This window comes from Mycena indigotica (assembly GCF_014461135.1).
Source record: "Mycena indigotica strain 171206Taipei chromosome Unknown Mind.scaff0011, whole genome shotgun sequence".
NCBI classification, from domain to species: domain Eukaryota; kingdom Fungi; phylum Basidiomycota; class Agaricomycetes; order Agaricales; family Mycenaceae; genus Mycena; species Mycena indigotica.
This window is the reverse complement of record NW_023503010.1, coordinates 3184094-3195764: the sequence shown is the minus strand read 5'-3', so window position 1 is coordinate 3195764 and position 11671 is coordinate 3184094. Positions and strand designations below refer to the sequence as shown.

The 11671-nt window shown below is 49.3% G+C and overlaps 4 protein-coding genes across 4 annotated transcripts; 2 read left to right on the top strand and 2 right to left on the bottom strand.

Moving 5' to 3' along the window:
- Window positions 1-330: 330 nt before the first annotated feature.
- Window positions 331-2890, bottom strand: MIND_01207700 (HEME-HALOPEROXIDASE domain-containing protein; the record flags this gene model as incomplete). The annotated part of the gene is made up of 9 exons (XM_037368585.1): window positions 331-505; window positions 566-688; window positions 749-825; window positions 875-971; window positions 1036-1107; window positions 1161-1732; window positions 1783-1978; window positions 2026-2330; window positions 2375-2890. 9 exons carry the CDS (start codon window positions 2888-2890, stop codon window positions 331-333), a joined length of 2133 nt encoding a protein of 710 aa, XP_037215511.1.
- Window positions 2891-3574: 684 nt separating this feature from the next.
- MIND_01207600 (Cytochrome P450) lies at window positions 3575-5787 on the top strand (the record flags this gene model as incomplete). The annotated part of the gene is made up of 14 exons (XM_037368584.1): window positions 3575-3764; window positions 3814-3962; window positions 4009-4181; window positions 4239-4302; window positions 4349-4433; window positions 4485-4600; window positions 4654-4783; window positions 4835-4848; window positions 4900-5086; window positions 5134-5172; window positions 5217-5259; window positions 5306-5431; window positions 5486-5629; window positions 5691-5787. The coding sequence occupies 14 exons, from the start codon at window positions 3575-3577 to the stop codon at window positions 5785-5787; spliced, it is 1557 nt and encodes a 518-aa protein (XP_037215510.1).
- A 547-nt stretch (window positions 5788-6334) lies between these two features.
- MIND_01207500 (Esterase/Lipase) lies at window positions 6335-7528 on the top strand (the record flags this gene model as incomplete). The annotated part of the gene is made up of 5 exons (XM_037368583.1): window positions 6335-6648; window positions 6696-6906; window positions 6952-7095; window positions 7141-7243; window positions 7302-7528. The coding sequence occupies 5 exons, from the start codon at window positions 6335-6337 to the stop codon at window positions 7526-7528; spliced, it is 999 nt and encodes a 332-aa protein (XP_037215509.1).
- A 284-nt stretch (window positions 7529-7812) lies between these two features.
- MIND_01207400 (uncharacterized protein) lies at window positions 7813-8478 on the bottom strand (the record flags this gene model as incomplete). Its single annotated transcript, XM_037368582.1, has 1 exon — window positions 7813-8478. One exon carries the CDS (start codon window positions 8476-8478, stop codon window positions 7813-7815), a length of 666 nt encoding a protein of 221 aa, XP_037215508.1.
- Window positions 8479-11671: the final 3193 nt, after the last annotated feature.

The window sequence follows — 11671 nt, the reverse complement described above, 5'->3', positions numbered from 1 at the left end:
TCACTGTGCTTAGTCATTGACATTCACCATCCTTGCCTATCCTTGCTTACAGTTACTTGTTGGCTATATTCACTTCAAAGGCGTGCTTTTGTCGGCATGCGCTGAGATATCGATCATTGTTGGGACAAAAGTAAATCTGAAAATCCCATTCTCTCAGATCTCAGGCCTTGCTTGGGTCAAGGGTTTTACTACTAGTAGTAGCGGCCTAAGTATGTTTCTGAGCACGGGATTTATCGTGGAATTCAGACTCACACCGGCAGTGCATAAAAACACTCAAGGACATCCAATTATTATTACTGAAGTATTGTTACTTGATTAATACCCTTGTTATTAGTCTTCATCGTCAGTTTCTTGTGCCGGGGCTTTTCTTTTCCTGGGCCGGCTCTGTTTTGCGCCCGTCGACAATCTTGATCGCCACTTCGTTCCACGTCGGTCGGAAACTTGGACGCCGGCAGCCAGTAGATTGTTGGCGATGCGGGCCCACGTACTTTTGTTGATCTCGCGCCTATTCATAATGAGACGATCACATTTCACTTGCAGGAGGAAAAAAGGCAGGGATACGAACTCGGTCGTCGGCCACTCGACTGGGTAGCTGAGAGTGATCTCGCCCAAAGTCTTGATGTGGGGAATTACGCCAGATGCAAAGCCGGCAAAGAAATGCTCCCAGGTGGGCGAAACATGTTTATTGCTAGAAAAACAATGAGTAAAGAGTGACACAGAGAGAAAAAGGTGGTACACGACATCATACGGAAGAGCGAAACTCATCTTGGTTAAACTTTCATTTGGGCGGGTCGGTTTGAAAAAGTCGAGACTCGAATTCAGCTCCTAGAACCCAGAATAAGGAGAGAATAGTACAACGAAGAGCAATACTGACTTCGGTATCACGACGGCCATATGCGACTGTCAGCTCTGTAAGCTTGGGGCAAAGTTCCAGAATGCAGGGACGTTGGAAGCGATTGTGAGGATAACCGCTATGCACGAGCGACATCTCGAAGAGACAGACAACAGGGATAGAGAGCACGGTCAGTGAATGACCATGCGCTCGCATGAAGCCCCGCATTTCCCGGGAGTTTGGCCGTGATGGCAAGACTCCTGAGAGAAGGGAACCTATTGCGGTTGACTCAGCCCGTGCGCAATTGGGGGGGGTGGGAATAACTTACGATAGCTTTCCTAAGACGATCATAAGGCTGGAAGATGCTCCTCCAAGCGTCAAATGCTCCAGTTTGGGGAGGGTAATAAGACTCTTATCGATTGCTATCTGGTTGAAGGCCAGCTCGGAATCAACCGTCAAGCCGAGGCTACGAAGCTCCAGGAATGCCGCAAACACGGTATCGACTCCTCGGACAAGCTTCCTCCCATAAAAGCGATCCACTTCCAGTACCAACTCGCGGAGGGTCGCCCCAGCAACCGAGGAAAGAGACACAACATCGTCCCATGAGAAGGAGGCAGGGCCAATTTTCACCGCCCCGCTGTAGTCGTCAGGATTGGACAGTGACGATGTGGTGACTAGGCGGACAATGGAAGTTGCACTGTCCATGATTGCGCGAAGAGCGACAGAAATTTCGGAGGAAAGGATGACACCTTCATCAAAACTGTAGGTGAAGATTGAGAATGTTATACTCCGGATATGTTGTCCGTATTCAGCATTCGAGGACAATGTCGCGCCGAGCTGACAGAGGGCGCGCCGCCTTCTGAGAGTAATATCTTCATATAAGAATGGTCTTCCACAGCGCTGAGAGCTTCAAGTCAGAGCGGGAAAGAAAATCATTAAGGAAAGCCCACCAAGAACATTTTGCAAACCGTCAGCAGCTGGAGGTCCGTAGCCTCGTTTGTCATCCTGTTATTGGACAAGACCAACTGCAACACATTTGTCCAAACGTGCTCTTGAACATCGAGAGACACGCCTGCCATGGGTACAAAGAATGGATCCAGGGAGGGGACAATTTCAGGTGGATCGGCATTGCGGAAACGGGTGAAGCTATTGGCTCTCAGGAGGAGAATATGCGATCACAATACACAACATACCCAGATTCCGCTTCATACTCTAACTGGAGACTAACATCGTCGGCCGTGAGGATGGCTTCAATGTTAAGAACATATTTGTTGAAGGGGGATCGCCTAAGATGCTCTTTGACTCTGACGACCTTCAGCGGACATGCCTTGAAGTGAGTGTAGACCTCCTCGACCGAATCAAGCTCAGCAACGACCAGTTTCGTAAGTCGTTGACAGTCCATGATGGGTTTCGAGACACTCAAGATGCGGTCGGTTAGAAGATCGGAGGGCTCGTCATCCTCATCGGGCAAAACGACGTAGGTAAGGTCAAGACATGCCTTTAAATTGTAAATGAATGCTAGTAACGTAGTCCGAAACGCACCAAGCGCTCCCACCTCGGGATGGCGTTCACGAGGGCATTGGTTAGCTTGATCGTATGCTTGTTCTGACGTTGACCGCCGTCGTCTAGAATGAGCTTGATGGGACTGATATGCGCAAGACCCTTGCATAGACCGTCCGTGTTGTCCGTCCCAAAGATGTTGAAACAAAGAAATAGGTCAGAAATGTTGGGAGAACGAAGGAGTATTGTCTGCATTGGGGCACCGTACCCTCCTTCCACCCGAAGTTTTCGAATGAAGGTACCCAGTTGAGCGTTTTTGGCAAGCACGGTCGCCAGTGCTTTGGCCTGCGCCTTTGAGCGTATTACAACGACATTGTATAGTAGTGGTGTGGCGACTCTAAGCCATGACTTGCAGACGAGCAGGCATGCAGAGGTGGACTCGGAGAAACGGGCGAATGGCGCTGAGCCGGAGGTAGACTGCGTGAAAATGTCGTCGTCAACTCTTAGCGCTGGAGAGAGAATTTCGGAGATGATCTCGTCAGGAAGAGGAGAAAGCATGGCAAATTCCGCTGCTAAAGAATTGATAAACGCGTAAAGAGAAGCCTTTAAACGACGCACTTTGAACTAAGCAAACACCTCAGAACTCCCGCTGCCTCGTCTGCTAAGACCAGCTCAAACAAGCCTATGCCCCCTGGTCGACTGCGCAAGGCAGGCAAAAAAAATGAGCAAAGTCGGCGGTGTGGCTTTTGACTCACTCACCACAGTGGAAACCGTAGCTGGACTTTGCTCTCCCTTCCGTCACACAAGTCGCGCTCCTCGGGCTCAGGCTGTTGTGGCAAAGAGATACGTCAAGTCAGCGACTCGGAAGACAAATTCAGTACACAGGTACTCGCCAGTGCCTGTTTGCTGTACCCTGAGGAACACAAACCCAGCGCGCCGATGAGAGGAGGGAAAGAAGCCGCGTCGCCGTTACGGTGCACGTGACGGCGCGGACCACCTTGTTCCCCTTACTATAGAACACGGCTAGCATCGTTCGACACCTCAATTCACTCTGCGACTCGCCCTAAGCATTCTCCTGCTTCCGATATGGCCGCAAACTTGAAAGTCGGCGAAACATGTTATACTTAATGGCGAGCCTGTGAGGTTCTGTCATGGCGCTCCTTGCGTAACATTCCTTCTTTCAGTTGGTGACGTGTGTAGATATAAGTAACTCGTGCAGCTCCTCCCCCATAACAAGGCCCAATGCTAACTTTGTCTCTCTTCGCAGTCCTAGCCTGTGCTTTTCTAGTGTCTTTACGTCGACAATGGCGCGGAACCAGCCTGAGGCATCCACCAGGTCCATGGGCGATTCCCGCCATCGGCAATCTATTGCACTTTCCGCTCTCCAAAGACTCGCCATGGCGGAAATTGCTCAAGTGGAAGTATGAGTTCGGTGCGCCTTCCACCTTTCCCGCAAAGCATAAGCTCAAATATGACCATAGGCAAAATGACATACCTTCATGGCTTTGGCAACTCCGTTGTAGTCCTCAACGATATCGACACGTGCAATGACCTGCTTGTGAAGGATGGGCATGTTTGGACTGATCGACCTGTCTTCACAATGGGAGGCGAACTTATGGGTGTGGACCGCGTAGGTTTCCAAGTTACTTCCGTTTGCGACTGACCAACATACTTAGTCTACAGTATTCATGTCAAATACACCAACATGGCGCTACCATCGCAAGCTCACTGATATTGCTTTCAACGCAAATGTCGTGAAGGAGTACTGTGGAGCCCAAGAGGACATCGCCGCATTGATGGCGCAGAGTATCACAACTCATCCTGAGGGATTTATTGAGCATTTACGGCTGTAAGTCGTGTTAAATGCCGCTACGGAACTTGCTCATTATTTTCTGACCCCCGCTAGTGCAACGGGGAGGATTATCATGTCTGTGACCTATGGAATATCTCCCCAGTTGGCAGAGGAAGATGTAGGAAGCCCCAGGCGCTCTTCGTCACACTGAAGCTTTTACTTAGTACATCCGGCATGCTGAAGATACGCTGATGCTGCTGACCGAAACACTTGTGCCCGGAGCGTACCTTGTTGACGCTATTCCTTCTCGTATGTGTCAATTTTTGAGCATGGGACGCTAAGTTGTACCGACATCTTCAGTCAAGTACCTTCCGGAACACCTACCTTTCAAGACATTTCATGACAAGGCTCGGGAGGGCCGCGCTATGTCAGAGAAGCTGGTTTTTCCACCATATCACCAGGTGAAGAAAGAGATGGTCCGTTTCACTTGGTCTAGGCTAGGTTTGGCGTGACGTATCCCATTCATCAGGCAGCGGGAGAGGCGCCGCATTCGCTAGTAAAACAGCTGCTTAGCTTGCCCCACGCAGATACCCAGTCTGACTCCGCAGACGCTGCGTTCGAAGATGCGGTAATATGGGCAGCAGGCTCGATGTACGGCGGTAAGTCAGCCTGAGCTCTTCATTTTGGAATTATTTCTGAAACTTCTACAGCTGGTGTCGAAACGGCCAGTAAAATTTCGTTATTGCTTTGACCCCCAGCTCAACATGATTTCCAGACGTATTCAACAGTTCTCAATTGCATATTGGCGATGACCATGTACCCCGAGGTTCAGCGACGCGCACAACTCGAGTTGGACTCGGTAGTGGGCGACAAACTTCCCAGCATTGAGAATCAACACGAGACACCATATCTTAATGCGCTCCTGCAAGAGCTTCTTCGTTGGCATCCAGCGTTGCCTTTGGGTGCGTCAAGTAGTCATTCTGCTCTCCTTATTTCCAACGCACATCAGGGATTCCTCATCGCTCTTCGAAGGACGTGGTATATCAAGGTGGGTGGTCTTTTTACTTGCTTCCACTCTCCGACATAGAGCAGGCTTCTTTCTGCCCAAGAATACCATCGCCATCGCCAATGTCTGGTATGTGTCATCACCAATTCTCGCATGTCCCAATAACGAATCTTAGGGCGATAACCCGTGAGGAAGATCCCGATTTCTCGCCTGAGGAATTTGCGCCCGAGCGGTTTTTGCCCCGTCCCTCGGGTTTTGTTCCACAAGACCCGTTCACCTATGCTTTTGGCTTCGGGCGCCGGTGAGAGCAGTCACATTCTTGTCGCTGAAGACGGTACTAAGGCATATCGAACAGCATTTGTCCAGGCAAGGCGCTTGCCGCAAACTCGATTTACATCCTCGTAGCGTATCTTGTCCATAATTTCTCCTACCATTTGCCCCGGAACGTAGATGGAGTTGAAGAGGCCATTCATCCAACATGGAGGAGTAGTTTGACAAGGTGCGCCGCTATCATCGTGTGCAGGGATTCCAAGGAAAAAGTGACTGAAGTAGAATACTAGCTTCCCAAATCCCTTCAAGTGCCGCATCGTGCCGCGAAGCGAGGAGAGGATGTCCATGATAAATCAGCGTGCTTCAAGCGCTAGAATGGCCAAATAAATCGTGGACACACAGTCATTTCTTATGGACGTAATCTTTTGAATAGCCCACTTTCAGAGTAGTCGAACGCTCGTACATATCGATGTTCTTGCTGTGGCTGACTCAGCTCACTGCTTATCGACAAGCGACCGCTGTCTGAAGAAATCGGACGCTGACTGTTGACAGAAGAAGCTACCCATGCAACATCAGAATTTGAAGATGCTATGCGGACGAGATTCAGAAGGAGTCAACAGAGCGTTATGGTAAACGCCGTTGCGCAGCTAAGTGTCGGTGGGTATGTTGATCGCCGTCGGCGTCTCTTGCTAGTACTGAGGTGGTTCACTGACGCAGCGGCTTGCCTAATCATGAATAAAACATGAGCAGTACTTTAACGGTGAATTGGGAGAGAATGCCTCGTCAATCACTATGAGATCCGTGAAGCCCGAGTTGGTGCAGTGCTGTAAAACGGCGACTGGAAGAAGCTTCGGGGATCACAGGGACACGTGACTTTCACTGCTTCGCATTTAACATCCATCCACAATGCCGCCTGTACAACAACCCTTCCGCTATGTCTTTAGTCAATCGAGCGGTGAAGACCCAGCGTGGCCTAGCATATGCTTACTACTTTGCGAAGGCGTTGCCCAACAAGCCGACCTTGCTTTTTGCGCATGGTTTCCCAACTCCAGCATACGTCTGGCGCCGCCAGATTACATTCTTCGAGCAGCAGGGCTTTGGGATCATTGCCCCCGACCTTCTGGGATATGGTGGCACCGACAAACCTACTGACCCCAAGCTCTACGTCGGCAGCGGGCTCGCGCAGGACATTGTCGATATTTTAGACCAAGAGGGCGTCAGCCAGGTTATCTCTGTCAGCCACGACTGGTGCGTGTTATAGAGACATGCTTATAGCCGCTGCTGACTCACTACAGGGGCTCTCGTGTTGTTTCTCGCATCGCCAACTACTACCCCGACCGACTCGTCGCTTGCGCTTTCCTCGGCGTTGGTTATGGCCCACCAGCATCCAACTATGCAGACCCTATCACACAATCGGCACAGATCAAGAGTCTCGTGGGATATGATGTGCTAGCTTACATGCAGTACTTCGTCGAGCCAAACGCCCACGTCTTGATGGAGAAGAATGTGGGTCTTGCTATCCTCTGCATTCTACCGCTTATCCACCTCTAGTTTGACTCCTTCTTCAGCCTCTTGTTCCCCCTTAAGCGCGCCACCGAAGAGATCTGGCGGGAGAACATGTGTGAAGCCGGAAAAGCCAAAGTGTGGATCGAGTCAAATCGTACGACAGAACTGCCAGAGTACATGACCGCCGAGGTACACACTTCTGCTCAGCTAGCCAGCGCTATTTATTCTTTACAGGACAAGGAATACTACACCCATGCCCTCGTTGGTGGTGGACTGTCTGCTCCGCTCTGCTGGTACCAAGTCCTAGTGGAGCAATACAACGCAGAGGACGATGCGAGTAAGTTTTTCTTTCTCTCAGAGTCTCTGGCCTTCCATCATTAACTACTATGAAACAGAAATACCAGAGGAAGCATATGTCCTTCAGAAGCCGGTGCTCTTTGTCGCGTTCAATAAGGACCCGATCGGGCTACCGACTCGGATGTTTGCGATGGCCACCCACGAGCAATACGTGAAGCCCGACACAAACCTGACGAACAAGGCAGTTGAGGGCGATCACTGGGCCTTGTTGTCGCATGCGGATGAGGTCAACACCCTGCTTCTTGAGTGGATCGAGGGCATATGACTGTTTCGTACCACAATTGCTTGTCTTAATCGAGACAAATCGGCCCCATTACTAATAGTAACCTGTATGCGTAGCTTGTTCTGCTTACCCACTAAATCCGATTGGCTGGTTGTGTGGGTCCAACTTGCTGTCTCACATAGTTGGGAATTAGAAGAAACGCCTGACCGTGACCAGCCTCAAAAGCACGGAGTCAGATACATGATTAGGCAAATGAACGAACGATGCACACGACGATTTGTAGTGAGTACCAAATAAATGCTACGGGAGCAGCAACTTGAACGCAGTCAATTGCTAGAACGTATTCGCCAAAAAAAACCAAGCATTTGGGATTCGTCATAATGCCATTTCATTCGCCGATCGTAGGGTGTAGGTGAGCAGACGAGGATTTCGAAGCGTAGTCGGAAGGTGCTGGAATATAGGGTCGCCCGCATCGAGGTTGGAGCACGCAAATGTCGATAGCTCAGACTATTGTCCACATAGTCGACGAAGAATGGAGGAAGTTGATTTTTCGCAAGATGAGGCGCGAAGAGAAGCTCGAGAATGGCAAGGCGGCGCATGTTGCCGACCAGCAGGTGAAGAGCAATACTTGGGGCCGGTGGATGGTCGGTGATAGTGAAGGATTTGAGACGGTTCCACTCAAGCTGAGAGAACTGAGCAGAAAAACAGATCGCCGGACAGCAACAGCTGCGTGAGGTTCCCGCAGACCGCTCGTAAAAGTGAAAAGACATTGGCCTTCTCTTCGCGGTATGCGCCTGCGTCTCCTGCAATGCGAAGCACGAGCCGAGAAAGCGAGGGGAAAAGAAGATGAAGAGGTATGGGTCCGTCCAGGACTCCAGGCGCAGTTGGTGGATGTCAAGTCGAGTCAAGCTCTGGATGACGGCAAGTGTGGAGAGCAATTCGCGGGGCAAGACAACATCCAACTCCACGACAACACAGGTAAGGTTAGGCATAGACGATAGAGCATGGCATATAGCGGGAGACGCGACAACCAACGGAAGTTTCGTGGACGAAAAACACTCTGAGTCCGAAGCTTCACCGTGACTCTTCTCAGGCTGTAAGTTTTCAGTAAGTATTCGGAATATATCAATGATAACGGACGCAATGTATGACCAAAGCGAGGAAGGCCAGACGTTTTCACGATTGGTAACTTCGGAGAACAACCAAGCCAATGTTTTTGTGCGAACCATAGACGAGGTGCTACATAACGCAATTCCCCGGAGTGGACATTCAAGTTCTGTTCCTCCGAGCTGGTGTATACGAGGTGTTCTAGGATATGATGGAGTATTTCAGGTGGAAGGCGCTCCAGCGTAGAGTTCATCGATGAACCGGAGTCAGAGAATGGGTTGGAAAGAATAAATGGAGAGAAATCATAAATGGACATCGTGACTGTGACTCCCCAGCTGTGACCGCGATTTTTTGTTTCTGGCTCGCCGCTGTTGCAAGGCGCTCATGAGCTTGTTTGCAACTTGAAGCAACAAACCTTGCGCTAAGTACACATCGAACATGGCCGCTGCTCTTCAATGTTTCTGGACCACTGCATTCTTATGACCCGTGGAGCCGAGTTCACGAGAGAGGCACAAGACCGGTGAACTTTGAAGTAGGGGTGGTAGTCAAGAACAAAAAAGACTAAAGTTGTCACAGTGGTAATGCCATTCTGCTCAAGCTTCAAGTTACTCAGCCTACTCTCATTCCCATCAATAGTGAATCAAGAATTTGAATCAAGCGTGGATAACGAGCTTACTTCGAAGTTCATTGACATGTACTCTGGTAGCTCCCTCGTCCGATGCGAGTCGATCCACGCCTTTGCCTTGTTAGGCTCGCACAGGTTTACTCGATCTCCTCAGACTCCTCTATGGCGATAGCGCGCTTGCCATGAAACAAGAGACTGAAGAACGAGTCGAATCATCATTCTGTCAGCTTCTGCAACACGGAACCTTGCACAGGAATGGACATCGGAGTCAGAGTGGTCTGCGTAGTTGGATGCTGGCGGGCCACAATAGGAAACCACAATAGGAAACCACAAGCCACGAGCCTGAGTCGGGGTGGTCGTTGGCGATGCGCGAAATGACACGGTTTCCCCTCGGCACACGCTATTGACTTATTTGTCAAGCCAGCATACACCAGTGGTGATTACGCGCGCGATACCCTCTTCAAGTGGATCTAGAACGATCCTGTGCCAGCACGCTGCCAATACAAAACTTGGCGATCGGTCCGAGTCGGATTATCTGTCTCTGCGCGATGCATAGGCTGGATTTGGAAAGTCGTGCAATTATAATGTGTCTGGCTCTATTCAAGTTTACGGTGCTAGTGCGCTCCGGAGTCTCAATGGAGGCGTGTTTGCATGAACAGACAAATCGATGGTGCCAGAAGCACTTAAGACAGACTTGGCGGGCTGCCTTCAACTTGCCAGTGACTCGGAAGAGAGGCTATGCATGCCGGTGCTTTTAAACTGAGTGATGAATGCCAAGAAGAGCATCAGAGTGCTTCCCACGCGCTTCGTTTGTGGGTCCACCATGTCATTCTGGTGTCATTCACCACCATAAGTCCGACATCATATTTGTCAGATCAGCGAACATATTTCAAGTTGGCACTGCGATAGCCTTCAGTTGGAGGCTTGGAGTGATCACAATCTTATTGCCGACTTGGAGATCTCCCTCCAACTTATCAGTCAATGGCCAGGTGAGTCAGACAAGTCAACATATCTTAGGACATCCAGTCTCTCCGAATATATCGATGAAATGGAAGCACCACTAACAGCTACATTCAATTTATTCAAGGATTGACTCGGACTACAACGTTCTGGGTAGTCCGAGTCGGATAATTATAATTTGTTGTGTTGCCTCGTGCCACCTTGCTATAACAGTATAAGTAGAGGCATTCCGAGTAACAACTTGAACAGAAAAATTCTACCTTCTAATACCACATTACAGCCTATAGGCTAGCTAGCTTCAAGTTTCAGCCAAGTTGCCTTCAGAAAGCCAAGTAAGTACGAGCATCCACTTATAGCATTGGCTTGGCACTGGATATCGAATTTCTGACACAGATTATCTAGACATGTGCTATTATCTTGTTCCTTGGGCATACTGCAACTATCCTGGTTGCAATCAAACAATCACTCTTTCCCGCATTCAAAGACTTGTATAATATCCTGTTTTTTTTTCTGTAAGAAAAACTTAGATTGACATACCTTTACAGGTTGACTGTGTCATTTATACATGCAAGATGAGTCAGGCTCATCCTCCTGGATGCACCAGCACTGAATGCGATGACTGTTTGCCGTAAAACCTATATCTCGGGCTTCTTCTATTTGCTAACCTGACAAACCTACAGAATTCCTTCGAGATACACCCAAGTCCCTGCAGCAAACCAATGGGCATTGCAATGTGCTACCCATGGAGGAGGCAATGTCTGGGTGTAAGAGGATTCTTGAAAGTTACATGTGATAAAGTTTATAATTGTACTCCCTATGCAAATTGTCATTTTCACTGTTAAAATTGTGATCATATTCCTTAATAGTGTTATTGCTGTTGCAGATTATTATAATGTAATGGCAACACTAGAGGCTTGAAATTAGAGTTCTATCAGGGGAGGATTGGATCTCAGCCTCATAGAGCTTGGTTTATATAGGGATGTTTGTAAATCGGTTTATAAACACCCCTGTTTTATTTGTTTATAAACAGGCATTCTGGGAAGAGGGTGTTTGTAAACAATGTGACACTAGTGTGACAGTCAGCCAACGTAGCACCAGGAACCATTGGGCTACTTAGCCTGAAGTGTTCACACCAACAAAGGCAAAATATCAGCTCGCGCTAAAACGCTAGAGATAGCGAGGTTCGGTTCGGTTCAGGTTCAGGCCAATTTTTGGCAAACCCTGAACCTGAACTTCAGTTCAGGTTCAGCTTTGGGCTGAACTCCGAACTGAACTTTAGGTTCAGGTTCAAGTTCAACGTGGTTCGGTTCAGGTTCAGAACACGTTCGAACTCCGAACTTGAAGCACGCAAAACCTATATATAGTTGGTACCTACAGAACAATGGCAGACAACTACAACAACCACAAGGGATGTAGCGACGATGACGAAGCCGGCGGCAAAGGCACAGGGAGCGGGATAACGGCACCGGCGCGGGGTCATCGGCCAGGCCAGT